Here is a 27237-nt window from a genome sequence, read left to right as displayed (position 1 = left end):
CAACCATTTTATGTTATTTATTAAGAAAATGTAACTTGAAATTATTTTTTGTTAAGATCAGAATGGTCAAGAAAGACCTCACAACTATCTTGGAAAAAGAAATTTAAAGCGCTCCTACGTTGTTGGTGTGTTTCTGAAACCTGTTATGGGCAGTAGAAATTCCATACCCTGTGGAAGCAGACTTTTCAAGGAGGTCGTAACAAATACAGTATAATCCTGATGGTCTAAACTTGTAATTATTGTTATTATTATTTATGCCATCTTGTGATGAGTCCGGAGACTTATCACAGAAGACACAAATCAACCATCATATACACAAATCCTATTATACCTCTCTTTGAAATCCATTCACCATCAGGGAATTCACAGCCAACTCTGGTAATCTATTCCACTCATTCACCACTCTCTATGAAAAAAGTCTGGTCAACCCCCCCCCCCCCCACACACACACACTAGCTGCACTCTTACACGACTTCCACGGATGGTCCCTAGTTCTCTGTAGAGGGGACATGATAGCAAGTTTCTATCATATCCCCTCTTCTCCACCTATCAACTAAATTTGTAACCCATAAACCTTCACCCTTTCCTCGTAGGAAGTATTCCACAGACCTGTCACCATCATGGTCACTCGTCACTTGTTTTCGACCACCTCTTGGTCCCCAAGAAACCCAAGTGACCAAATCTGTGTGCAGTAGTCAGGATGTGGCCAAATCATAGCCCTTACTAAGAGGGATAATAACTTCCTTAACTTTACTTGTTGGCTTGTTTTTCAAACATCCAAGTAATAATTCGTTGATGAACAATTTTACCAACTTTTGCAATATGTCCTCTGAACTTTAACTCTTTGTCCACCATTATTACCCAAAACTCGTCATTAGCCTCACCAATTTCCTGCAGACCAATACCATCAATATGATACACTGTATGCAACTTTTTCCATCCAAAGTGCATAACCTTACATTTTTCAAAATTAAATTGGTCATTATCCATTGCCCACAACCCAATATATTTAAATCACCCTGCAGGATATCTACATCACCTTTACCAACTATTGCTCTCCTCTGTTTTGCATCATCAGCAAACAACTGCATATTCCCTCTTAACTCTTTCTCTATGTCATTGATATACAAATTAAACCCTTTAATTACTCTTACCAAACTCTGAGGTACTCCACTAGTAATTAAAGGGTTTAATTACTAGTGGATTATTATAAAATGTGAATAAGTTACTAAGACATGACCTACCCTTTACAAAGCATGCTGCCCACTATAGAGTATCACATCCCTGTCCATGCACTGTTGTATTTTACCTCTTTCACCAATTTTTCCAATACTTTAACAACCACTCCCAATATATTAATTAGTGTGTAGTTTGCTACCTCTCTTTCTTGGATCCATCCTTACAATGGTACTATCTTATCCTCTTTCCACTTCCTTCAAACCCTGCCAGAGATGAGACTTAGATTGAACAAGTTCGTCAGAGGCACTGCCAATTCTCTTGCAAATTCATGTAGTACACAGGCTGATATGCCATTCAGTCCCACTTCTGTGTTCACATTCATATTTTTTAATATGCTGAACACCTCCTGTTCATCTACCTCAATGTTGATATGCATCTCTGTAACATCAGGAACTGCAAAATCCCCATCTGGATGGTACACCTTTGCAGAATGATCACTCAACAACTCACCTATTTCCTTTGGTTCGGTCACCTTCCTACTATGAGCATTCTATAATAGTCATTTTCCCTCTTACTTGCAAAGGTATCAGACTATAACAAAAAAAAAACTCTTTTGGGTTTACTTTGGCCTGTTTGGCTAATTCTCTCTTATAGTCTGATTTGGCCTTCCTTACGATACTAGTCACCCTTCTTACTTGCACTTTGTACTGCTCATGAGTATGCTGATCACTATTTTCTTTATATTTCCTCCACAATGTTTTTTTTTTTTTTTTTGCAGCTCTTGCTTTATATTCTTACTCATCCACTTAATTCCAACTTGGTTTATTCTACTGACCTTGGGTATGCAGTCTGATACTGTTACCCTCAAGCAATCTCTGACCACTTGCCGTGCGCTACTGATATTTTCCTTGTAGCTTCTCAAGCCATGGCACTGTTCCAAGATGACTCCTGAGTCTCTCATAATCACCAGCCTTATAATTGAGCATAAATCCCTTCTTGACTCATGCTTGGCTACCTCCCAGAACATGACCGCATGGTCACTCTCCCCAATTGGATGCTGAGTGTCTACCTTGGTTATGATAATCTCATTGGAATATTTACTTTTTCCATAATAAGAAAGAAAACACCACCCAAGACTGTAGATTATTCTGTTTATTTATATAAAAGCCTCTTTTGAAATCATAACTTTGTTTTATTTTTAAAAACTTATTGATTGTTTGTTCAACTTTTTTTGAAAGTCATATCGAGCAATTGTGGGATTACTTGCAAAATCATTTCAACATTCAACTTGATTCTGTTATTTAAAAACTTCAGGCATTTATTTTTCTAATTACAGACTGGCCACTTGATGCTGCCCAGCTGGACTATAAAGAAGAACTCACTCTGGAGAGAAAAAGACAACAGCTTCAACGAGAACTTGAGTTAGAATTACAAAAAGAAAGAATGATGAATGAAAGCGTTACTATTACCAAAACTGTAAGTTTTTCAGTTTCTATGGCATGCTCTCGGGTCATTATAAATCTTGCTAATAAAACTCTTCTTTATCATAATAGTAAGAAGTATTATTTGCATTAGTTTTAGGCATGAATAAGTATGGCCAAGGACTGCTAATTTATAGGGGTTGCCAAATTTGATAGTGTGCATTGCTATATGTAAACTTGAAGAAAAAAAAAAAGCACTCTAATACAGAAATTATCTATATAATAGTAATAGAATGTTGTAGTAGTAAATTGTGATGCTGACATCTTTCATAAGATTTTATTTGGGTCAGAGATTCCCAAACTTTGTGGCTCAGTAATTATCACTAATCAAATTGGTAACCATTGATTTCGGTGATGCATCAGTTGTAAGTTGAAAGTTACACTCGAACAATGATAATTTTAATCTCACTTATGTGATATTAATCTTGCTTGAGCATAATATGGAAATAGAATGTATGGTGAGAAATGAATGGGAGCTTGAGTATTCCTGCAGAATCATCATTCATGATCTGATGTATAACACATCTAGTTGCTGAGATAGCTCAGATAAGTGGGTGTGCTTTTTTTTTCCCCCTTTTTTATCTGACTTCCACCCATGAGAGGTGAGCTAATGGCTTTATATATAATGCAGTATATTTATTTTTAAAATAATTTTTATTTATTTTTTACTTACCAAAGAGACCAAACATGCAACTTTTACAAGGCAGTTCAGGTCTCTATTATTTCAGCTGTAAATGAGGAAAGGGGTGGGGGGTTATGAAATTGAACTGAGATTATCACCATTACAGAGACATTGTCTCCCTGCAGCTTCTTTAAAGTTTCTACATTTCAAATCTTCTTCAATGTACAGCAGAATGTTTAGCAGAACAAAGTTCTGCTAAACATTCTGCCGAATCTTTCTCCTCCTTTCTCCGTACAGGAGACAATCTCAATAGAAATTAAGGCATGATATTAAAAGACATTTGGAAAAGCTTAATAAATTCACTATGTTTAGCAGAACTGAATTATGCAAAAAAACTATAAAATGCAATCTACTAACAGTGATTAATTCTCCACGCTTTATGCTCTTAATGTCACGCGTCCTTTTCAATTTTTTAAACTGATTTTAAGGTCATTATGGCATTTTTCTGTTGTAGCATTTAATGTTAGTGTAACCATTCTCATCCTGAAGAAGCCAGACAGACCCAAGGCGGCAAAACTGGTTGACGATTGTATACTTATATTTATTAACATTATTATATTTAAAGTTTTGATAATACATACATATATATTTGTTAAAATAAAATTATTAATAATAAAACAAAACAAAATTATATACAAAAAATATGAAACTACGAAAAGATATTACATATTTCTATGTTAAAGTTCCTGGTTTCGGATCACCTGCATTTTTTTTTTTTTTTTTTTTTTTTTTTTTTTTTTTTTTGAAAAAAGTATCCAGTGTTAACTGCCTAGATTTTCTTTTTCTTTCTTTGCGGAGTTCAGTGTAAGGTCGAATAGATGTGATTACACTCCTTTTTATGTTCGCACTCCGTTCCCAATCGTGGTCCATTTCGTTTTCAAACATAAGACTCACAAAGCCCTACAAATCCACTTCATCAACATCCGTGGCCTAAACTCCAACGTTAATAGTGTCCACTAACACCTGCAGTCTACTAAACCCCTACCTACTCTTTCTTGCAGAAACTCAAATCTCACCTCCTTCCAGCACTATTCACCTCAACAGTGAGGTGAATCGTGCTACATAACAACCATTGCATCCTCAGCTTCTAAAAAACTAGGATTTCTCTTTCGCTCAAGACGTTACTTCACCCCTGAACAACTGTTAACCTTATACAAATCACAAATCTACCCAACCATCGAATACTGCTCTCACATATGGTAAGGGCTTACTTATTTCCAAACTACACACTCTTTAACTCCTTAATGCTCCCCTAATGCAACTGACCACTCTGAGCTCTTCAGTTTCCTCTCACTAAAAATTGACTTTCTCCAGTCCCACTTTCCCAACAGCGAAATCATTCTCCTAGGAGATTTTAATGTCCACAACACCAACTGGCTTTCCTCCTCCAGCTGTACAGATCTTGCAGGCAGAGATGCTGAAACATTCGGCAACAGTGGTTTGGGTTATCGGGTATTCTAGTTCAGATACCAACCAGAATACCCGATAACCCAAACCACTCTCCAAATACCCTAGACCTCTTCCTGACCAATGACCCTTCCAAATACACAGTGAATGTAGAGAGCCTGCTGGGCAATTCTGATCACAACCGAGTGCTCATCTCCTCCCCATGCAACAATGCTTACACAGCCACTCCCATACAAGAATAGTTTGGCATTATAACAGTGCCAAGTGGGACAGCCTCCGCAACTTCTATGCCTCATTCCCATGGTTAGACTATTGCTTCCGACCTTCGAACAGAAACACATGCACTAAACTCATAACCAAAGTAATCCTCATTGGCATGGAATCATGCATTCCCCACAGTACTCTGACCTGCCATTCCCTAACTAAACCCTGGTTTTCCAAAAGATGCGACAAGCACAAATGAAAAACCCAAACATACCATTACTGGCTCAAATCAACAACCCCATCCTCCTTTAGAACTTCTACTGAAGCCCAAAATAAATGCAAAAAAAAAAACAATCAATGCTTCCAAAACACCAAAAAGCAGGAAATTAGCAGCTTTCAAAAGAGCAAAAAGCAGGAAATTAGCAGCCTGTCCAATTGGCATCTGAGCCTTTTGGTCTCTAGCCAAAGCAGTTGGTCGTAACTTCTGTCCAACACTATTCCCACCTCTATCATACACAGATGGCTCCATTGCATCATCACCTACAGAAAAGATCAATCTCCTGGCCTCTCACTTTGCTTCCAGTGCATGCGTAATTGACACGGCAAATGTCCCCCAAAAATTTAAGATGCCTAACATACAATGTCCACTATATCCTTTTGCCAGCAAGAGATCAACAAAATAATGTCCAAATTAGACACAAAAAAAAAAGTCTCTTGGCCCTGATGGCATTCATCCAATTGTCTTGAAGGTTTGCGCACCAGAACTGTCTCCTGTCCTATGTCACTTTTATATATATACACACACACACACGCACACACACACACACGCACACACACACACACGCACACACACACACAGTCTTACTCCACGGTATCTACATGTGGAGTAATCTATCCCACAGCCTGGAAATTGGCCTATATTCAACCCATTCCCAAGAAGGGCGACAAGTCACTGCTGTCCAACTACCGCCATCTCACTCACCCCAGTCCTATCTAAAGTAATGGAAAAAATCATCATTCCCAACTCCTACACTACCATGAAACTACCCATCTAATAAATGACTGCCTAGATTCCATCGCTGCCGATCAACAGGAGATCTGCTCACATATTTCACCCATCTCTGGACAAATGCCATGGAGAAGTTTGACGAATCTCAAGTGATATCTTGATATCTCCCAGGCGTTTGACTGGGTTTGGCATAAGGGTTTACTAAGCAACCTGCCATCGTTTGGTCTATCTCAAGACCTCTATAGTTGAATTGCCAGCTTTCTGTCTGGACACACACTATATGTGGTGGTGGATGGCTCCTTATCCTCTCACCAACCCTCATCCTACTATATATTAATGACCTACTTCAGCTTACCTCAAACCCAATACACAGTTCTGCAGATGACAGCACATTGCACTCCTCTCCCTTTTTTGATAAACTTTACTCCACATAACTCACCTCAACCTATAGAACAGCACTGCCCTCAATTCAGACCTCCAAGGCATCCTCCAATGGGGTTCAGATAACATAGTCAATTTCAATGCAAATAAAGCCCAGTACTGTCTCATGTCTCATAAAAAAGAACCATTTTCTTCCAGTATTATTTTTGACAACACCCAAATTTCCAGACAATCTGAGATTTCTCTTCTTGAAATTACCCTGACATTAAACCTCTTCTGGCATAAACACATAACAACCATTGCATCCTCAGCTTCTAAAAAACTAGGATTTCTCTTTCACTCAAGACTTTACTTCACCCCTGACATAAAACCTTATACAAATCACAAATCTGATCAACCATCAAATACTGCTTCCACATATGGGGGTGGAGCCCCCAAAAGCTCCCTCAAAATGCTCGACTCAATACAGAGAAGAGCAATCAGACTTATTAATGATCCATCTCTTACCAACTCACCCCCCCCCCCACTTTTGCACAGACGATCGGTCTCTGCATTATGTGTTTTCTACAAATATTTCCATGGAAAATGTTCATCTGAAATAGCATCAATAATTCCCTCACTTAGTACTAAGCTCATTGGAACATGTGCAGCTGCTGCTCCACATCCCTACACAGTGCACCTTGAAACCCACAGAACAAGGTTCTCCTCCTTCATCCCGGCAATTGCTATACTATGGAACAATTTTCCCCTTGATGTGTTCCCAATATACAGTCATTCAAATCCAATGTGAACAGGTACCTTCTTTCTCAACCCATACACGGTACTAATGTACTGTAGGTTGATCTACCAACCTCTCATGTATGGGCTCAACATTAAAAAAAAAAATTGCGTAAACAGATTAATGTTACTTGTATGGAGCTCTCAAAAATAATATGTTGATCAACACTACATGACAAACTATGAGATATTTTAAACCCGAAATTGTGGGCTATCCTTGTCGGCATTTCTGATGCAACAGCAGATAAAGAATTCGTTAAAATCAAAAACTGGCACCAGAAAAAATTTTAAATCCTCCAAAGTCATTGTGCTGTAGAACAACTTCAGTTGCAACGAGTTCGCACATAGTTGTCAATTTATCATCAGTAGTTCTAATGGAGATGGAGATGTTAGCACTTCAAGTCAAGGACATAACTTTGCCATTATGTCCAGGCAAGTTCCAGAAGTAAAAATGATTTCTTTCATTGAACAGGGAATATGCGACCTGCCTCCAGTGATAGCCAGTAACATTTGTTTGGACATAGCCAACATCTTAATCAAATGCAAACCTCCCAAAAACAGTATGCCAAAAAAAAAAAAATAAATAATTGCTTTAAACGAGCTATACAATAATAACAATATTGTAATAACTAAACAGAGAAATATGAAAGAAAAATGCACATACCAGATCATAGATCTTGATCCTACTAACTCTCAAAAGAATAAAGTTTGCAAATTATTGAAGAAAGTTACTTCCTGGTCAAAAGAAATGGCTGACAAACGCGAGCCTTTTTATATTAAAATACCCAGAATATATGGAGCACCAAAAATTCACAAACAAGGTACACCCCTACATACAAACTTGCTAATCATTTATCCAAATTACTAGGCACCACCCTTCCACATGCACACAAACAATTCTTCCTCCTTTTAAACATTCTGTTCACCAAAAAAAAATATATTAGAAAAACATATCTTAAAAAGTTCAGACATAATGATTAGTTTCGATGTTACTTCACTATTTACCACTGTACCTTTAATCGAAACACTTGATTTGCTAAAGTCACATTTCTACGTGATATATTTGAATTATTTAAATTTACAGTACATGCAGGTTATTTTGCATGTACTGGAAAGGGAAGAAATACAAACAACTAGACGGGACAATAATGGATCCCCCCCCCCTTTAGCCAATTTCTACATAGAATACTTTGAAAACCTAGCTATGAATACAGCCACTCTCAAACCATTCTTTTGGTTGTGCTGTGTTGATGTGTGTGCTATTTGGCCAAATGGTCCAGACACGTTGGATACATTTTTAGTGCATTTAAATTGCCAATACCCTAAAATCCACTTCACAATGGAACCTAATGACTGTGTGTCCTTCCTAGATACACTAATCATATGGCCTCCTGATGGTTCATTATCTTTTTCTTTTTATAGAAAACCCACACATACTGGAATATTTACACAAACATTCACACCATCATCCAGCTCAACAGTATGGTATCCTAAAAACACTAACTCACAGACCATGAGCTGTCTATGACTGAACCGAATTCGTATCACTGAATTCAGTTACTTGTGTCACACTTTCTTTGCCAGTTGTTATAATCCCCACAGAATAAAAAAAAATATATATACTAATAAAATACAAAATGCTCTCCAGAAATCTCCTCCACTACCTACTGTACACAAGACTAGCAAAAGTGGTACCATCCTATACATTCAAGGCACATCTGTAAAGATATCTAAAGTGCTTAATAAATATCAACTATTCGCCATATTTAAACCATATGTCAAATTGGTAACTCTTATCCATTCACATAAAGATTGCATCCAGGAGTTTATGAAGTGCTCTGTTCTTGTGACCTGATGGTACTATCCACAGACAAAAAGAACTGTTGCCTTGGAGAACATAAAAAATACATTCTGTTCTATCGTTATGGCAGGTTGGTCCACGCTGATACCTCTTCACACAGGATGAAATGGAAGAAAATAGAATGCTACACAGAAGTCATAAGTCAGAGAGATTGTTTTTGGAATCAACAGCAGCTTTAAAACATACTTTAAAACTTATGGCTGTATTTACCAAAAATTTTGCAGACAGTTGTTTTAAGATCTAATTAATATTTGTTTTAGATTTTATTATTAATTAGATTAGATGAATCTTAACGAGAGTATATAATTATTACTTAGATAATTACTTTAGTTGATTAATTAGATAATTAGTTATTTTAAATGATTAATTATTAGATAATTAGAAATTTGGTAATCTTAATTAGATTAAGATCTAATAAAAGCACTGTGTAAAACTAGCTAAACAAGCCATGCGAAGACTTTGGTAAGAACTTTGAAAATAAATATCGGTAAGGTTGAAAAATATTCTGGAGGCTATTGAAAAAAAAAAGCATAGCAATGGAGAAAAAAAATAACGTAAAAGGAATCAGAGATGATAAAGGTGACACGAAAACTGAAGATTAAGATATTGCAGATGGTTGGAATAATTACTTTAAAAGACTGCTAAATAAAACAGATAGTGTCAGCATCGATAAAAAAAAAAAAAAAAACTCCCAACAGGAATGCAATCAGGAATACATATCCATACTTGAAGTACAATAAGTCATCAAAAACCTGAAATGTGTAAAGGCAGCTAGAGTAGATGAAATTGGGCTAGAAATGCTAAAATATGGAGGTATAAAAGTTTCATAGTGGCTTGCATTGTATAATTTAGAAGACAGGGTCAGAGGGTCAAATTCCAGATGATTGGAGCAGAGCTCTCATAGTACCTGTCTATAAAAAGAAAAATAAAACTGAATGCAAGAATTAGAGCTATTCCCTGCTCAGTGCCCTAATAAGATTTATGCAAGTATACTTGAGAAACTCTAAAAAAAATTGTGGAAGGGAAGCTTGGAGAAGAACAATTTGGATTCAGGCTAAATAGAGGTTGTCAGGATCAGATTTTCACTTTAAGACAGATAGTTGAGTAATAATAGAAATACAGGTAACCCTCATATAACGCGGGTGTTAGATTCAACAGAAATACCATGTTATATAAATCGCATTATGCGAAACTCAGATCACATAGAAAAAGTAGGGTTATGTTCCGAAATCGTTTTTTTTTTTTTTAATTATATAAACAACAATGACATATCCAACAAAAAATATTTTTATTTAATTCAGGTAATTCATGTAAGTTAAGAAAACAAACTATGAAAAAAAAATACATAGTATAAACTTATAAAAATACAAATTGTATGTAAACTTTATTGCCCATAATGCATAAATGTTTTAGGCAAAATAAAATAAAGGGCATAATTTATTGTAATCACTGTCTTCAAAACAAACATTTTTTAGATGTTCTTTATTTACGAGTGGCCAGACGTTGTCATCACTTGAAATCTCTTGGACTCATTTGTATAATACTCATTGCATATACTTCAGCTGGGTTTAGTTATCAAGAAGTCAGTAATAAGACCTTACTTACCACTATGCTGCAATTTTTTATTAAGTTCATAATATGGAGCTAAACAAATATCCAATTGTCTCGTAAATTTTCCGGAGTGCTCCATTGAGGAATCATTATCCATAAAATAACTTCCTAACTTTCTTGCCAAGTCCAATCCTTTTGCTAATTTCTTTAAACTGAATTCTTTAACGGATTCATCACACTCAGAATCTTCGACAGAACTTTCCCCGTCATTTGATTCAACGTCATCTATTAATTGTATCAGTTCCTCCTGATTTAAATCTATTTCCCCATCAATTAATTCACTAATTTCCTTTTCAACGATGTCGCAAAAACCCTCTATGTGGCCATTGGCCATTATTATAAAAATTGTAGTAATCCTTTATGGTAAACAATTGACGAACATGCATGCTAAAGGGTATTTCCCCTAATATGAATTGGCTACTTATAACTACATGCACGATATGGGGCAGATGCAAATTTAACGAAGATAAAATTTTATTTTTAAGTTGTGCGGTGAAAAATATATGAAAAGATGAAGGGTTACTACAATTTGTAGACCGCGTTATACCCAAACTGCGTTGTATAAGTACTGTGTTATACGAGGGTTACCTATATAACATTCTGAAAAAGACACATGACAAGGTGCCAAGAGGAAAGCTCTGCAATAGTTACATGGTGTAAATGGGATATTATATTGAGATAGGCACAGGAAGACGGTTTGATGTAAAATCAGGTATGCAACAAGGGTGCACATTATCTTCACTGTTAATCACTATATATATATGGATAACATTATGAAAGAAAGTGGTATTAAATCTGATATCAAAATTGATTATGTTAATCTTAGCTATTTACTTTATGCAGATAATGTTATACTTCTGAATAAATCCAATACAAGTCTGTAAGATTCTCTGACTAAATTGAATAACTGTTGTAAAAAATTTGGTGTGAAAATCAGCAATAAAAAGACAAAGACAGTGAAAATAGGCAGAAACATTGAAATAGATATCATGAATGGTGAACCTATAAAACAAGTAAAACACGTTTCAGCTATTTAGGCACAATTTTCAGTGAAGATGGTAAATTAGATATGGAAATAGACAACAGAATTAGTAAAGCTAGTATGGAAGGAAGTCAGCTGAATAAATTTATATGGAATAAGAAAGAAATTAGTCAAAACACTAAATTAGCTGTATACAAGACAGCATTCAAACCAGTTTTAACTTATGGATCTGAGAGCTGGGTTAGAAATAAAAAAAACTGATCAAAGACTAAAGGCGACAGATATGTGAGTTACAAGAAAGATTAAAGGAATGAACTATGACATCAGCAGTAGTAACACATTCAAAATGATATCAGGAGAGAACTTGTCATTGTTAGCATTCAGGACTGTGTTAGAAAGGCCAGTCTCAGGTGATATGGTCACTGAAACAGAATGGGAGAGGAAAGATTAGCAAAACAAGTGTAGTTTGCCAAGTTGACAGGAAGAAGGCCCAGAGGAAGACTAAGATGTAGATGGATTGATATAGTAAAACATGCCTTAAAAGATAAAAATATAAGATCTGATAATATTGGAATTGTGAGAGATAAGAGATTAATTTGGAGGAAGATTGTTGATCGGAAGTTAGTAGTGGTGTAACTTTTTCATGTAGTACTATTACTATCATAATTATTCCATACACACAAAAAAGCATTTTTGTACATTATAGTGATTTAGTTATTACTTTCAGAACAAGGTGATGTAATTAATAGTGACATAGATGGTTTCATTACAAAAGTTACCTCCCATTTTATTTTAATTTTTACTCCCCCACCAAAAAAAAAAATTATTTAACAGTGGTTTGTACATGGATTAATCCTTCATCTATGAAGCATTTTGTCATTTTTCAACTAAGTCCCTATCATTCTCTATATATTTTTGTCATTGCTGAGTGAGATGCTGTATGCCAGCCTTATTAGTCTTTATTGATGCCAGGGCACTTCATTCACAAGTTGTTTCAGTTCTTCGTTGTTATTATTCTTATTATTGTAAAGCAACCTCCATTGAGTCCGAAGACTCATCACAGGAGACCCAGTTTATCCACACAATCTATCATACTTCTTGAACCCATTAACAGACAAAGCGTGAACAACTAACTCTAGCAAACCACTCCATTCATGCATAACTCCAAGTGAAAAGTCCTCACACCCGTACTAACCACACTTTTACTCAACTTCCAGAGATGACCTTTTGTTGTGCCACCCCCCTCCCCTCTAGCCATGTACTGAAACATTTCCCCTGCATCAGTCTTATAAAACTTTAAGTAATGTATCATATTGCCTCTTTTTTACCTGTCAACCAACTTCTGTAGTCCACTCACCCATCTTCAATCTATCCTCATAAGGAATGTTCCACAGACCACTCACTATCTTGATCGCTTGCCTTTGAATCCTCTCTTCCACTTCCTCATCCCCAAGAAAGCCAAGAGACCAGATCAGACCTGAAGACAGTAATCCAGATGTAGATGTTAAAAGGAAGAATAACTTACTTATTTCTACTTGTTAGTGTGTTGAACCTTAGCAATATGTCCTCTAAACTTCAACTCTCTGTCTACCACCACCCCTAAATTCCTATCTTTATCTATTTCGTGGAGTACACTTTCATCAATGCAGTACACAGGTTGTAATCTGTTTATCCCAAATTACATAACTTTACATTTCTCCACATTAAACTGACCCATAATGTTTTGTCCATACTGACAGCCTATTTAAATCATTCTGCAAGCTCTCCACATCACCTTGATTCACTATTACTCTACCTAATTTTGCATCATCATCAGCAAACAACACAACTGAATATTTCCTGTCATGTTATTTCCTATATCATGTATGTACAAATTAAACAGCAATGTCATGTTGTAGGTTTAATGGAAAATTTACAGCACTAGGAAAGGATTAAAACTAATTTTAATGCTTCCAATATTACGTCTCAGTCACATCTTCAGGGATTACATATAACTATTGGAACACATAGACACAAAGACAGCACAATACTAAATGAAACGTGGTGACTCTAAAGTCCTATCTAGGTGGTGCACCTTCTATGGGTGTTTGTAGGCGTCCTGGGATGTAAAGTAGGACCTCTGACATCGTTTCCCAAATTTTGGGAAGCTTCATGCATCTGTATTTATTTAAATTCGGTTGATTTCTGAATACCACTGCAGATTCTAAAAACAGTCTTTCCTTTTTGAGTTTACTAATGTGGAGTATTGTGGATTTTCTTTCAGGAGATCCTGTGGGGTATTCAATACATGGTCTGCAAGGCTAGATTGACCATATTCATGATTGCAGATGTATGATTTGTGTTCTTCTAAACGGATGGCCACTGATCTACCTGTCTGTCTGAAGTAAGCCAGCTTGTGGGAACAGGGCAAGCTTCTGACAAAATAATTGTCAGAGGTCCCACTTTACATCCTAGGCCACATAAACTTTTATGAACTTTGAATGAATTTCTTTTGGCTTTAAACCCTCTTTTACAAAGAATTTTATAACTGCACGATACTCAATTTTATCCATTTCAAGGAATATAGACAACTTTTTTGCTTTAGGCAGCTGTATAAAACAGACTACTTGATAGAATGACTTGCAATTTCACATGGATGCTTATGACAGATGTACCAACTTAGAAAAAAAAAAATCTTGCCAATAGTGTTGCCATCTATGGTCGAGGCCGAGAACTTTTCAGACCCCCCCCCCCCTCATACATCATCTACTATTAGCTAGGTCTCAATAATGCTATAACTTTTAGCAAGGTTGCTCAAATGAATGCCAAAGACTCCTCCATCTTGTTCAATACTTCTGGCATTAGTATATAGAAACCACAGCATCCCTTTAGTACTCCAACCACATTTACTTCCTGAATTGACTATCCTGTTCATTAATTTGGCTTGAAAGACTAGATTCTGCACTTGTTAGTCATTCTCACCTCATTGGGTGCCCTCAAAACACATTCACCTACACCTAACGTAATTGCTTAAGTTTTTCTGAATTTGCACTTCGGCCTGCTTGGTGAACAAAGCTCTCTCTACATACCTAACACCAAAACCATTTAGATGCAGTCCTTCAGCTTTATACAAATCCTTCTTTCCATCAAACACAGGTCATAGGTCCACAAACTCTAATCATTTCCTCTGCACAACCTGTGTATTGTTATCAGCAGTATATATGGCATTCTCAGAATACATTGTTCAAAGGACTAAACATGGGTTAGTCAGTGGTGCCAGATCTAGGCTAGATGCAGGAAGGGGAAGATCATTTTAGCCAAATATTGCAGTTGCATCCCTTGTGCACAAACTGGTGAAGTCAGGCATCAGATGCTTTAAGGTGATGAAAACATGCTTAAAGTATCTGACACCTAACCTCAGAGCAGTTTGTACATTTCAAAATATTGTCTTTGTACTCTTTTTTTCAGACAGGTATGAATTCCCATCTGAGACCTTTCATAGTAATAATTTAGTTACAATCAGTGGTGAGCTATGGAAATTTTAACAAAGGGCTCGCATCGTCAAAAAAAAAAAAGACGTATTTCACACAAAAACTTTTATTAATACAGCTTGTGTAAAAATTCCAATCAAAAAGTATGAGAGGACAATCAACCTCTAAAGACTATAATTTTTAAACAAATATTTCATGATCAAAACATGAAATATTTGCACGCAATCAACTGTGTTAATTTATCTTACATAAGTAAAACATTTTTTAACTATCAAAATATAATAAGAATGAAATCTTTTATAAAACATACGATTGGCTACTGGTTTTACCATATGATTGGCTACCAGAAGGGAGAAGGGTAAAGATAGTGCATGCGCTTATTTTATTTTCAAACTTGGGTGCATTTGTTATAGAGGAGTTGAAACAATAATTCCAAATAATCTATACATTGCCGAATAGACTAATTTTTGTTAAGTTACTGTATGAGTTTGTCGTTTAATATGTATCAAAAAAATTTTTTTTTTGAAAAAATAAAAAAGTAAACAAGAAGAACAAGGGGCTAGCAAATTTGAGAAAAATTTAACAAAGAGCTCGTGCGAGCCCCTTACAGCTCGCCACTGGTTACAACGCTTGTATATCATGCATCTATAACATCTGCAGTTCGAATTATTTGTGCGCTCTGATCACAGTGCCAGTCACTATGGTGGAACTAGACTATTATCCACTCAGTTATGCATAAAGCTTTCTGTCATGCTTGAATCAAAAGAAAATTGTGTGTGTGTGTAGAAAGTATTTTACCTTGGGTATAATAAATGTTAAAAATACCAAGCAATTTTAAACCTGATTTTACTCCATTTCCCAAGTAAGCAAACAGACAAACTTGCAGGTGCAAACTTAACTTGTTTGTCTGTTTGCTTACTTGGGAAATGGAGTAAAACCAGGTTTAAAATTGCTTGGTATTTTTAACATATATGTACACACACACACACACACACACACACAGGTAACTCTCGTATAACACGGTCTATAAATTGTAGTAACCCTTGTTCAATGCGGTTTCGATATAACGCGGTCTACAATTGCTAGTAAACCTTTATTTTATTTTTTCATATATTTTTCACCTCAGGACTTAAAAATCAAATTTTATCTTCGTTAAATTTGTGTCTGCCCGTATTGTGCAGGTTGTTATAAGTATCGAATTTAGTTTTATTGTATCCCTGAATAAGATACTGTACAGAGGTTTTTGCAGTCTGTGTAATTCTCAACAAATAATGCAATTAGAGACAGCTGGAATAAAAACTGCTCTAACTAATGAATCACATGTCTCCTCTCACAGAAACTATGCTGTAGACTCAAGCAAAACTATATGTTGCACCAAAACACACTGTCTAACTAAAACTATTGTCCAATTTTTCAATTATGAAATAAGTGTTTGTTTTATTGCATTTGAAATTCTCGATGTCATTATGACAGATCAATCCCAAAGGCTAACTTTAAATAAAATTCTACCAAGAATTGAAACATGCCATATAATGAGTGTGTGAGTTTGCCTGCCATCTCATACGCAAACAAGCAGCCATAAAATTCAACCAAGGATAGACACTTTTGTGTGAGTTGAGCCAGTCGGTAATGAGAAGTTCCGTCGGAACGATAAACGATACCCCGTCATGAATGTTGTTATGACAGTTTCAGATTTTATGGAATTCGTAAGACAATTAGCATTTCAACTTAACACTTGTCGGTTGCTTTTGTCTTTGGGTCGCGCGATCTTTTGTTAATACCGTACCAATCATATGCACGTCTTTATGGTGCTCTCTTGTGTAAAACAAAATTCAACTTGCGCGTATTGTAATAATTAAAAAAAAAAGTTGAATAATTTATAAGCGCATAAAAGGATATCACCTGTAAATTGTTGGCGTGCCAGCAAAATTCTCAGACGTACCACCTCTGACACGAGTGCCATATGGTGGCACATCGTGGGGTTTACTGTATAAAGTGTTCATTGTTGAAAATTGTCTTCATTTTCTGCCATGAATTACCTGAATTAAATAAAAATGCATTTTTGTTTTTGTTGAATATGTCATTGTTGTTTATATAATTTAAAAAAAAAAACTATTTCGGAACCTAACCCTACTTTTTCTGTGATCTAAGTCTCGTATAACACGGCATTTCTATGGAACCTAACATCCGTGTTATCATATATATATACAGGGTGTTCGGGATAAATTTGACATATTTATAATTAATTATATTTTTCCGTAAGTTACATGTATTAACACACACTTCTCTTCATTTAAAAGTTTGGACCCTTCTTCATTCATATACAAGATGTCAGAAAGGATGGATAGCTGGAACCCACCTGAATCATGGAAGAGAATAACTTGTATCATGATGATTCGTGCCCGCCATCAAAATAAGGATATTACGACTGCTGCCCAATGCTCCCTGAATACAGTAAAAACAATCAGGCATGAACTAGAGACTTGCAATGGTGACTACGAGGATGTAGCAAGAAGAAAGATCCCTAGCAGACGATCTGATTGCGTTCCTACAGCAGAATTCCTCGCAAATCTGCAGGAACAGGTGTTGAAGAACCCTGGCATTGGAATTCGGGCTTTGTTCGTGGAGTTGCTAACTGTAGTCAAGCCCTGGATAACAAGGGTAGCCAATGGTAGGCCGTATGTATGGCAGCAGGATTCAGCCCCTTGCCACACCTCTGGGAAAAGTCAAAAATGGTTGTCTGAAAATTTCTACGACTTCACCAGTCCAAATGTTTGGCCTCCAAACTCCCCAGACCTTAACCCCATGGATTATTTTGTATGGGGCGCAGTTGAAAAAGACACCAATCGCACTTCCAGTAATACAAAAGCCCAGTTAATGGATAAAATTAAAACAGTTTTTGCGGCCCTTCCCAGGGAGACTGTAGCATCCGCTTGTTCGAGGTTCCGAAGCAGAATTGAAGCTGTGATCGATGCTAATGGTGGTTATTTTGAGTAAATCTTGTTGATAGTATTGTAATTAACTCTGCCTGTAATGTTTTTTTGTCAATTCATTAAATTTAATAGATACAAAGAAGATTTTCTTTTTCCTTACGAAACTGTCAAATTTATCCCGAACACCCTGTATATAGATATATATGAGGGTGGTCTGAAAAGTTCTCGTCTCCAACCATAAATGCCAACACTATTGGCAAGGTTTTTTTTCCTAATTTGGTACATCTGCCATAAGCATCCATGTGAAACTGCAAAAGTCATTCTATCAAGTAGTTTGTTTTATACAGCTGTCTGAAGCAAAAGTGTTGTCTGAATACCTTGAAATGGATAAAATTGAGCATCATGCAGTTATAAAATTCTTTGTAAAAGAAGGTTTAACGGCAAAAGAAATTTATCCAAAGTTCATAAAAGTTTATGGGCACTCTTCTCCTTCATTTTTGACAATTAAGAAATGGGCTCCTGAGTTTAAACGTGGCCGTACCAGCCTTGAAGATGATGTCCAAAAAGTGTAACAACATTGATCAAGTGCACAATATGGTATTGGATGACCGGCAAGTCAAAGCGCATGAAATTACTGAGACTACAGGCATTTCAAAAGAACATGTAGGTATATTTTGCATGAAGAATTGCAAATGAAAAAGCTTTGCAGAAGATGCATACCATGCTTGCTCATAGCAGATCAAAAATGCACTTGCATGAAAATCTCTAAACAGTGTTTGGAGCACTTTAACAAGAATAAAACTGATTTTGTGTGTCGATTTATTACTGTGGATGAGACTCAGATTCACCATTACACACCAAATTATTCACCATTACAATCCAAACAGTAATCTAAACAGTGGAGAGAAGCCGGTTGTTCAGCACCAAAGAAGACAAAGTCAGTTCCATCAGCAGGAAAGGTCATGGCATCGGTGTTTTGGGATGCTAAAGGCATTTTGTTTATTGATTATCTTGAAAAGGGTAAAACAATAACTGGGGAATATTATTCCGATCTTTTAACCAGACTAGATGAAAAAATTCGTGAGAAATGACTCAGTTTGCAGAAGAAAAAACATCTTTCATCAGAACAATGCACCTGCCCACAAAGGTGTTTTTGCAATTGGAAAATTAAGGGATCTGCACTATGAATTGTTGGAACATTCACCATATTCCCCAGATTTGACTCCCTCTGACTTCCATCTCCTCCGAAAACTAAAACTGTTCCTTGCTGGTCGATGTTTTTTTTTTGCAGATCTTACTGAGAACCACTACAGGGATGGATAATGGTGCTGGAGCATGTGTGGCTTTGCTGGACGCAAAAATAACATTTTATACCAGCACTGTTGCTAGAACAGAATTCAAACATGGCTTTCAGTGACAGTGTGTGGTTTTCAATAGTCCTTTGCAAGCTTGCCTTTGTGACCAATTGTTAAGGGTTCCCCCAGCACCATCACATCTGCTTTTGCCATGTGACATGACAGAAAAGTGCCATTCTGTGAATAAACTTAAAACAATCTTTATGGTTTGCCAGTTTGAAAAGTTCTGTCTGTTCTTATATATTGAGCAGATGAGCCATTGCTAAAACATATTTTAAATGGATTAAAATAAAATAAAAAAACTTTTTTAACTTTTTTTCAAAGGAACTTTTTTCCAAGCAGTGTTACTTTTCAAAAAAGCAGTTACACTTTTCAGAAAACTCTGAAAAGTGTAACTGCTACTGTGCTATGTTCCAGATAGACTGATGACACAATGTATTTCAGATCTTATATAATCATTCCATTTTAAATACACCACGAGTGGATGCAGTGTAGTTTGTGCAATTACCCAGTGAAATAAGTGCACTTCATTTGCAGGAGTAGTTTTCTGAAAAATTCGTAAAACCATTCACTAAGAAGTGATGTCTTCTTTTTTAGTTTTGTAAACTCAAATGGACTTTTTTCAATGAAATTTTGTGCTTTTAATTCAATCACCTTTTCCTTGAAATCAGCCAAAACTTCTCATAAATTTTCACACTGGTGATATGTTCAATGTCAGTTATTTGACATCCAGTGGTGATATGTTCATGTCAGTTATTTGACTTCCACTGGTGATATTTAATTTCACTCAACATCTCATCCTCATCACATATTTCTCTATGATATCACCCCAAGAGCATTCCTGGCATTGAAGCATACAACCTTCTTTGAAATTATCACAAACAATTATCTTAATAAAATAATTGTAAGACACTTTACTATTGATAGCTGCTGGTATTAATTTCACTTTCTGATGTATTGAGTACATACATACCACTAGCACCAGTTAACACAATTTTTTTTTGGTCTCATTATGACAAATTAAAAAAAAAGAAAAGAAAAAAAGAAACTGTCCTTATTTATATCTGGGTAGCTACCTTTGAAAACTTAAGTATTTCTCTTTCGAATTGATGAGTACCAGATGCTTTTGCTCCTTTGATGTTACTCAACTTGGGGAGATCTTACACTGACATAATCTTGCTAGGCATAGCACTTACTTCATAACTTACATGGAAATTTTTCACCTTAATTTTATTATCACATACACTTACTCAACACTTTGTAGCATTCCATGTTTCTTTCTTAATGCTCTATAACTTTTGACCAAGTATTCCCTACATTTAAATTTGTCTTCAGTAGTCCAGTTTTTTCTGGTACAAGACTTAAAATTTTTGTACTTTTTTATCAGATGAACTAGCTAACTTTCGAGAATTTCTCCTTGAATTCTTGTATTAATTCAAGATAATATGACTAAAGAGAAGGAATTGGGTTTCCTTCATCATGATCACTAGAATCATCAGAAACACCAGTTTCTAATTTCCTTTTGATCATATTTGATTTTATTTAATTTTGATTTTGTTTTATTCTTTTAAAAATGTTTCTGTAAATAATCTCCTTTCTGTTTAACCAGGGAAGCACATGCTTAGTTAGCTGATTCTAGAAAACACACTCTGGCTCAAAGACTGCTTGATAGCTTGTGTCTTCATCTTCTAATTCTATAGGATTATTTAAATTTTCAAAATTGCAAGTACATACAGCCTTAACTGATACAAGTTCTTCTAGCAGTTCATTTTTCTCACAAAGTTTCAGATTGTTTTTGTGTATAGCAAAGTGTCACAATATTTAGTACCACACAAACGAAAACAAATTTTCACATACTTCTTATAGTGATATGTAAAGATATTTATAACATTACCTACACCTGATATAAGTTTTACTGTTTTAGCACTGTGAATTAATTCACTCTCATCTATTAATTGGGATGATCTAGCAAAAAGACCTTTAACAAAACAAAAAGAACAAAGACTTATGAGCACTCTGTTACTCATTTAGCCCACTTGAGTACAAATTCAACTTCACACCACAGCTAACATGAGGCTGAACCTTATGTTAGCTGTATGAACCTCATGAACTGAAGTGAGGAGTGGAGGACGGGATTACAACTAACATATGAAATGCTGTCTCAACCTGTATCAACGTGCTGTTTGATGAGTCATAGACACTTATGTTCAAACTTGCCTGCATTGTAATGCAAGTTCTTCAGCTTCCACAATTTTTACAGATTTGGATTTTAGTTTGAGAATTTTAGCATTATGTATAATGTCTGTTCATATTCTACTCTTTCCTTGATTAAATTATTAGCATATCTAATTTTAAAACAAGGCAGAACAGTATCATCCTCAAGGACCATATTATTTGTCACTTTAGTTATCAAAATGCTGTTTTCTCTCTCTCTCTCTCTCATTGAAAATGAAATGGTGTGAATTGTTTAAAAAAAAAAAGATATTTTAATTTAATTTTTACTCTCCCATTTGCTGATGTCACATGACAACTGCTCATGATCCAAAAAAAATTATCTTGGTAAGTGGATGTACTAAATACTTTGAAAGATGCAAAAAAATTACAGTTTTTTTCATTTTCAAAAGACTGTTTAGGCTGAAGAAATAAAAATAAGAGAATATGACTAATTTTGCTTTATAGCTGACTATTAAGACTGTCATAAAAATATCAAAATATCTATCGTAAAAATTTCAAATTTTTGTTTGGTTCCTCACATAACTTTTTTGTGTTTCACAAGCAGTCATTTTTAATTTTTTCAATTTTGAGGTGTTTTTCCCTGCCTGGGAGAGACGGAAAGATTTCCAATGACAGTTGGCTTGCATCAAGGGTCAGCATTAAGAATTAAGAATTTCATTCTTGATTCTTAACAGAATTAAGAATGAAACATAATTCTGTTTCAATATTAAACAGAAAAATCTGTTCCTGTTTAATATTGTGATGGAAGAGGTGAGAGAAGACGCGCCTTGGACTATGTTGTATGCAGATGACATCGTGCTGTGTGCAGAATCAAGAGAAGAAGTGGCAGCTAAACTGGAAAGTTGGAGGAAAGTACTGGAAGAGAGAGAGGTATGAGACTGAGCAGAGGTAAGACAGAGTATATGTGTTGCAAAGTGGATGGTAGCCAGGAGATAGATCTAGAGCTGGAAGGAAATGTCATCAGGAAGGTCACTGACTTTAGATACTTAGGTTCAACAATGAAAGAGGATGGTGAGGCTGAGAAGGAAGTGAGATGCAGGATACAAACAGGATGGAGGAACTGGAGAGAAATGGCTGGAGTGCTATGCGATAAGAGGGTACCGATCAATCTTAAAGGCAAAATTACAAGAAAGTAGTGAGACCAACTATGACGTATGCTATGGAAACTGTGGCCCTGAGGAAAAATAACATCAGCAGGATGGAGGTAGCGGAGATGAGAATGTTTAGGTGGATGTGTGGTGTGACCAGAAAGGATCGTCTGAGAAATGATTATGTAAGGGGAACGTTGAAAGTTACAAACTTAGGAGCAAAGATACAGGAGGCAAGGTTGAAATGGTTTGGTCATGTGATTAGGAGGGGGGAAGAGTATATGGGAAGAAAGGTCATGCAGATGGATGTGCAGGGGAAAAGGAAGCATTACTGCCAAAGAAGAGATGGTGGAGGAGGACTTGAGGATGAAGAACTTGGATGTGGCTACAGCCCAAGACAGGAGGTTGTGGAGGAGACTCACCACAAACAGCGACCCTACTTAAGTGGGAAAAGCTGCAGAAGAAGAAGAAGGCGTCAGCTTTTTCCCATTGAAGAGAAGCTTCAACAAGATTTTGGGCACACGCATATTCCATTAAATGTGGAAATGAAACACAAAGAAGTTACACTTGTGGATTCAACCTAGGGCCTGCAATATAGATCACAAATTGAGCAAAAAGAGTACTCAGAATAAAGCCCTTCAAAAGTAAAAATTCTGTGGCCCACCAAATAAAAATGACCACCATAATTAATAGGATTATTATTAAATCCAATATCCATGAAGTCAGAGACTCATTGTGGGAGGCACGCACTATTGCTCACAGTGCTCATCCAACCATGCCTTAAAATGATTCAATGTGTCTACATTCACAACACACTCAGACAATGATTTCCACTCACCAACCACTCTCCATCCAAAGAACCTGCTCCTCACTCCTCTGCTTACACCCTCTTTATACAGTTTCCAGCAATGGCCAGCCTCTTATTCCCCCCCCCCCCTCATTCTATGAAAAACCTCTTCCATGTCAACCTGATAACAACCCCTGATTAGCTTATTATATGTCTCATCATTTTTCTCCTATTCACGAGGTTTTGCAATTTACATTCTCTCAATCTGTCCTCGTACTCCACATTCCAAAGACCACTGACAACCTTTGTGAATCTTCACTGGACCCATTCCAACATATCCTAGTCACAATAATCCATATGAGGCCTGATCAAGGCCTTATATGATGGCATCATAACCTCTTTATTTCTGCATGTCAAGGTCCTCTGCATCATTGCCATTATCTGATGTGATGTCTTCACAACTTATGCAATGTGCCCCCTGAACTTCAGGTCCTTGTCCAGCACTACTCCCAGATCTCTCATTTCCTCTGTCTATTTTAAAGTTTCCCCACCAAGTGTATTATTTGCATCTCATTTTTGATTACCAAATTTCAGAACCTTACATTTTGCAGCATTGCTGACAGTTCCACTTACTTGCCCATTCATGTGATCTATTCAAGTCCTCCTGCATTACCATAATATCTGCATGACTCTGCATTGCTCTCCCCAATTCCTCTTACGGGATACCCCATCCCCATATATAACTTTCTGATACCTATCTGACAGCCAGCCACTGATCTAACTCAGAAGTCTGTTATCCAATTCCATCTATTTCAATTTGTTTAATCATTTGTTGTGTGGGAGCCTATCAAAAGCTTCTGCAAAATCCAAGTACACCGCTGTATAATCACCTCCCCTCCAAGATATTTGTCACCTTGTTACAGTACATAAGTCAGTTAGTAAAACATTATCTACCCTTAGCAAATCCATGCTGATAACTACAAAGAATACTGATGTTTTCCAATTCTGTATCCTATTTCTCACCCAATTTCTCTCTCTCTAGTACCTTCACCACAACTCCAGATATACAGATTGGCATATAATTTGAAGCCACAGCCTTTATCACCACCTTTATGCAGTGAAACAATTTTACCTTCTTTCCACTCCTTGGAACCTGTGCTGTTGTAAGAATCTTATTTGCTACTACCAATTCCATGGAACATTCCCTTAAGATGTCTGTAATATGTCATCCTATCACCTTATCGACATTAAGGTTATTTATTTCCTCAAATACTTCCTGCTCACTCACAATTAAGCCATCCTCTCCTATGTCCTCATGATTCCATCCTGATCAGGATGAAACACCCTTAGAAACTGATTGCTGAATATCTCAACAGTGTCTTCTGCAGTAGGTTACCATTCTACCATTTGAATGATGAAAAATTATCATCTTACCATGATAATTTTTCTTTCTACTTGCTACATATCTAAAAACTCTAAGGTTTTTCTTCACCTGATTTGCCAATTTCTGCTCATACTGCACTTTTGTTTTCTTTACTGAGTTACTCTCCTGGCTTGTTCTTTATACCCTTCATGAAACTGATTATTACCTTATTTAAATTAAGGGGATATTAAATCCCACATTGTTTTAATGTTTTTATTGTTTTTATATTTATGTAACTGATTATTACCATTATTCATCTTGTACTGCTTCTGAAGTACCTTCTTCCAGAGTTCATGCTTAAGCCTCTCGTTCATCCATTTTACACCTACCTTATTCAGCCTTTTGGCCTTCGGAATACATTCACACATTGATGCTGTTATGTATTTCTTAGTCAGTTCCAAAGCAGTGTTTATTTCCTTACCGCTCAACTCCTCATTCCATGCTATAGCTATGTTAGATCCTGAATGGAGGATTTTCTAAGAAGTTGTTCATTCAGAATCTAACATGAAAATTCTAACTAATTTAAGATAATACCTGCACACCAGCAGAAAGTAATAAGACCTTGTTTGTTGTATATGAGAATGTGCAGTAATATGTGTAATGTATTAGAAATATTTGTAGTCAAAATGGAAAACTGAACTAGAGAATTATGCCAAATTAGTGATTATATGTAAAGGAAATATTGGCTTAAATTTGTGTCCTATTCCTGTCCTGTCAGGTGTCTGCTCCCTCCAAGAGATTGACTACCATGTGTCTCCACCATGTCCTATTCTGCACCTCTCTGCTACATTCCTCATATGAGAGATAGGTCCAGTCTTCTATATTTTTCATCCACTCCAGTCTTTGTCTTCCTCTCTTTCTCTTTCCCTCAACAGTTCCGTCGAGAAGTGTCCTTTGTAGACATTTATGTCTCAGAATATGTCCAAAATATCTGACTTTTCTCTTTTTAATTTCTTTCATCAGGCTCCTGTTGACACCTGCCATCTCTAGTACCTCTTCATTTGTCTTTTTTTCTTTCCATGATATTCTCATAATTCTTTGCAGCATCCACATTTCAAATTCCTCCAGTTTTTTCGCACTCAGATTGGAGAGTGTCCATGTCTCTACTTTCTTATAATAATGTAGACCATATGTAGCATTTGGAGATTCTTAGTCTTGTTTTCAGATTTAATTCTCTAGATGTTAGTAGAGTTTTCATACTGTTGAAAGTTGACTTTGCGATTTCAATCCTTTTTCTAGTTTCATCTTCTGTCCTGCCATTCTCTGTGATCAAGTGTCCGAGGTATATGTATTTTTGCACCTGTTCTAATTTATTTCCTTTTATATTGATGCATATTTTTGATATTTTCTTTTCTCTTGAAATTATCATGATTTTTGTCTTTTTAAAGTTGAAACTGAGGCCATACTGTTCGCTATATTTGAGGGTTTCATCTATAAGAGTTTTGAGGTCATATTTGTTTTCAGCTAGAAGAACCGTGTCATCTGCATATCTTAGGTTATTAATATTTCTGCCCCCTACAGTGATTCCTTTGAGGTTACTAATTTTATTAAATATTTCTTCTGTGTGTAGGTTAAAGAGAATCGGAGAAAAGACACAGCCTTGTCTCACACCTTTCTGAACTAGGAATTCTTCTGAGTTCTCTCTATTTATTCTCAGAGATGCGGTCTGTTCGCAGTAAAGATTAGTTAATAGCCTAATGTCTTTTCCATCCATGCCTATTTTTGAAAGGATTTCAATTAATTGTTCGTGTTGGACATTGTCGAATGCCTTTTTGTAATCTATGAAGCAGAGGTACACATCTTTCTGTTTTTCCAGATATCTTTCTATGATGGTTCTGACGTTGAAAATATCTTCTCTTGTACCTACATTTTCCTTGAAGCCACTTTGTGTATCATTTATTTCTATGTTTATTTTTCTTTTATTTCTTTCAAGAATAACGTATAGGAGGACTTTTGATACTTGACTGATGAGGCTGATTGTCCTGAATTCTTCACATCTTGTAGCTTTTGTTTTTTTGAGAATTGGAACGAAAATTGAGTGTTTAATATCTTTGGGTAGAAATCCAATCTCGTATATTTTATTGCATCATTTTGTTAGAAATTTCAGTCCTCCTTCATTGAGAGCCCTCAACCATTCTGCCAAGATGCTATCTATTCCTGCAGCTTTATGTGGTTTTAGTTTTCTGACTGCATTTTCAACTTCACAGAGTAAAATGGATGGTCCTTCTAAATCAGACTGTTCAGGAATATCATTTCTTTGTTGTTCATATAATTTCCTTGTGTATTCAATCCATCTTTCCATGATTTCTTTTTTATCCATTAGAATATGGTCTCTTGAGTCTCTGATGACACTTGCATGGTTTGCTGTATTT

The 27237-nt window shown here is 36.0% G+C and overlaps 1 protein-coding gene across 1 annotated transcript in view; it reads left to right on the top strand.

The window, feature by feature from the left end:
• LOC150094747 (uncharacterized) overlaps nt 1-27237 on the top strand; it is a 437902-nt gene that overhangs the window by 99270 nt on the left and 311395 nt on the right. Inside the window, exon 6 of the mRNA XM_090410976.1 lies at nt 2516-2655. Within this exon, the coding sequence (XP_090267102.1) occupies nt 2516-2655 (140 nt within the window). The remainder of the gene's footprint in view (nt 1-2515; nt 2656-27237) is intronic.

This window comes from Typopeltis vanoorti, chromosome 21 (assembly GCF_054136105.1).
Source record: "Typopeltis vanoorti isolate ZY-2024b chromosome 21, IOZ_Tvanoo_1.0, whole genome shotgun sequence".
In the NCBI taxonomy this organism is placed as follows: Eukaryota; Metazoa; Arthropoda; class Arachnida; order Uropygi; family Thelyphonidae; genus Typopeltis; species Typopeltis vanoorti.
This window is presented reverse-complemented; position numbering and strand designations above follow the sequence as displayed.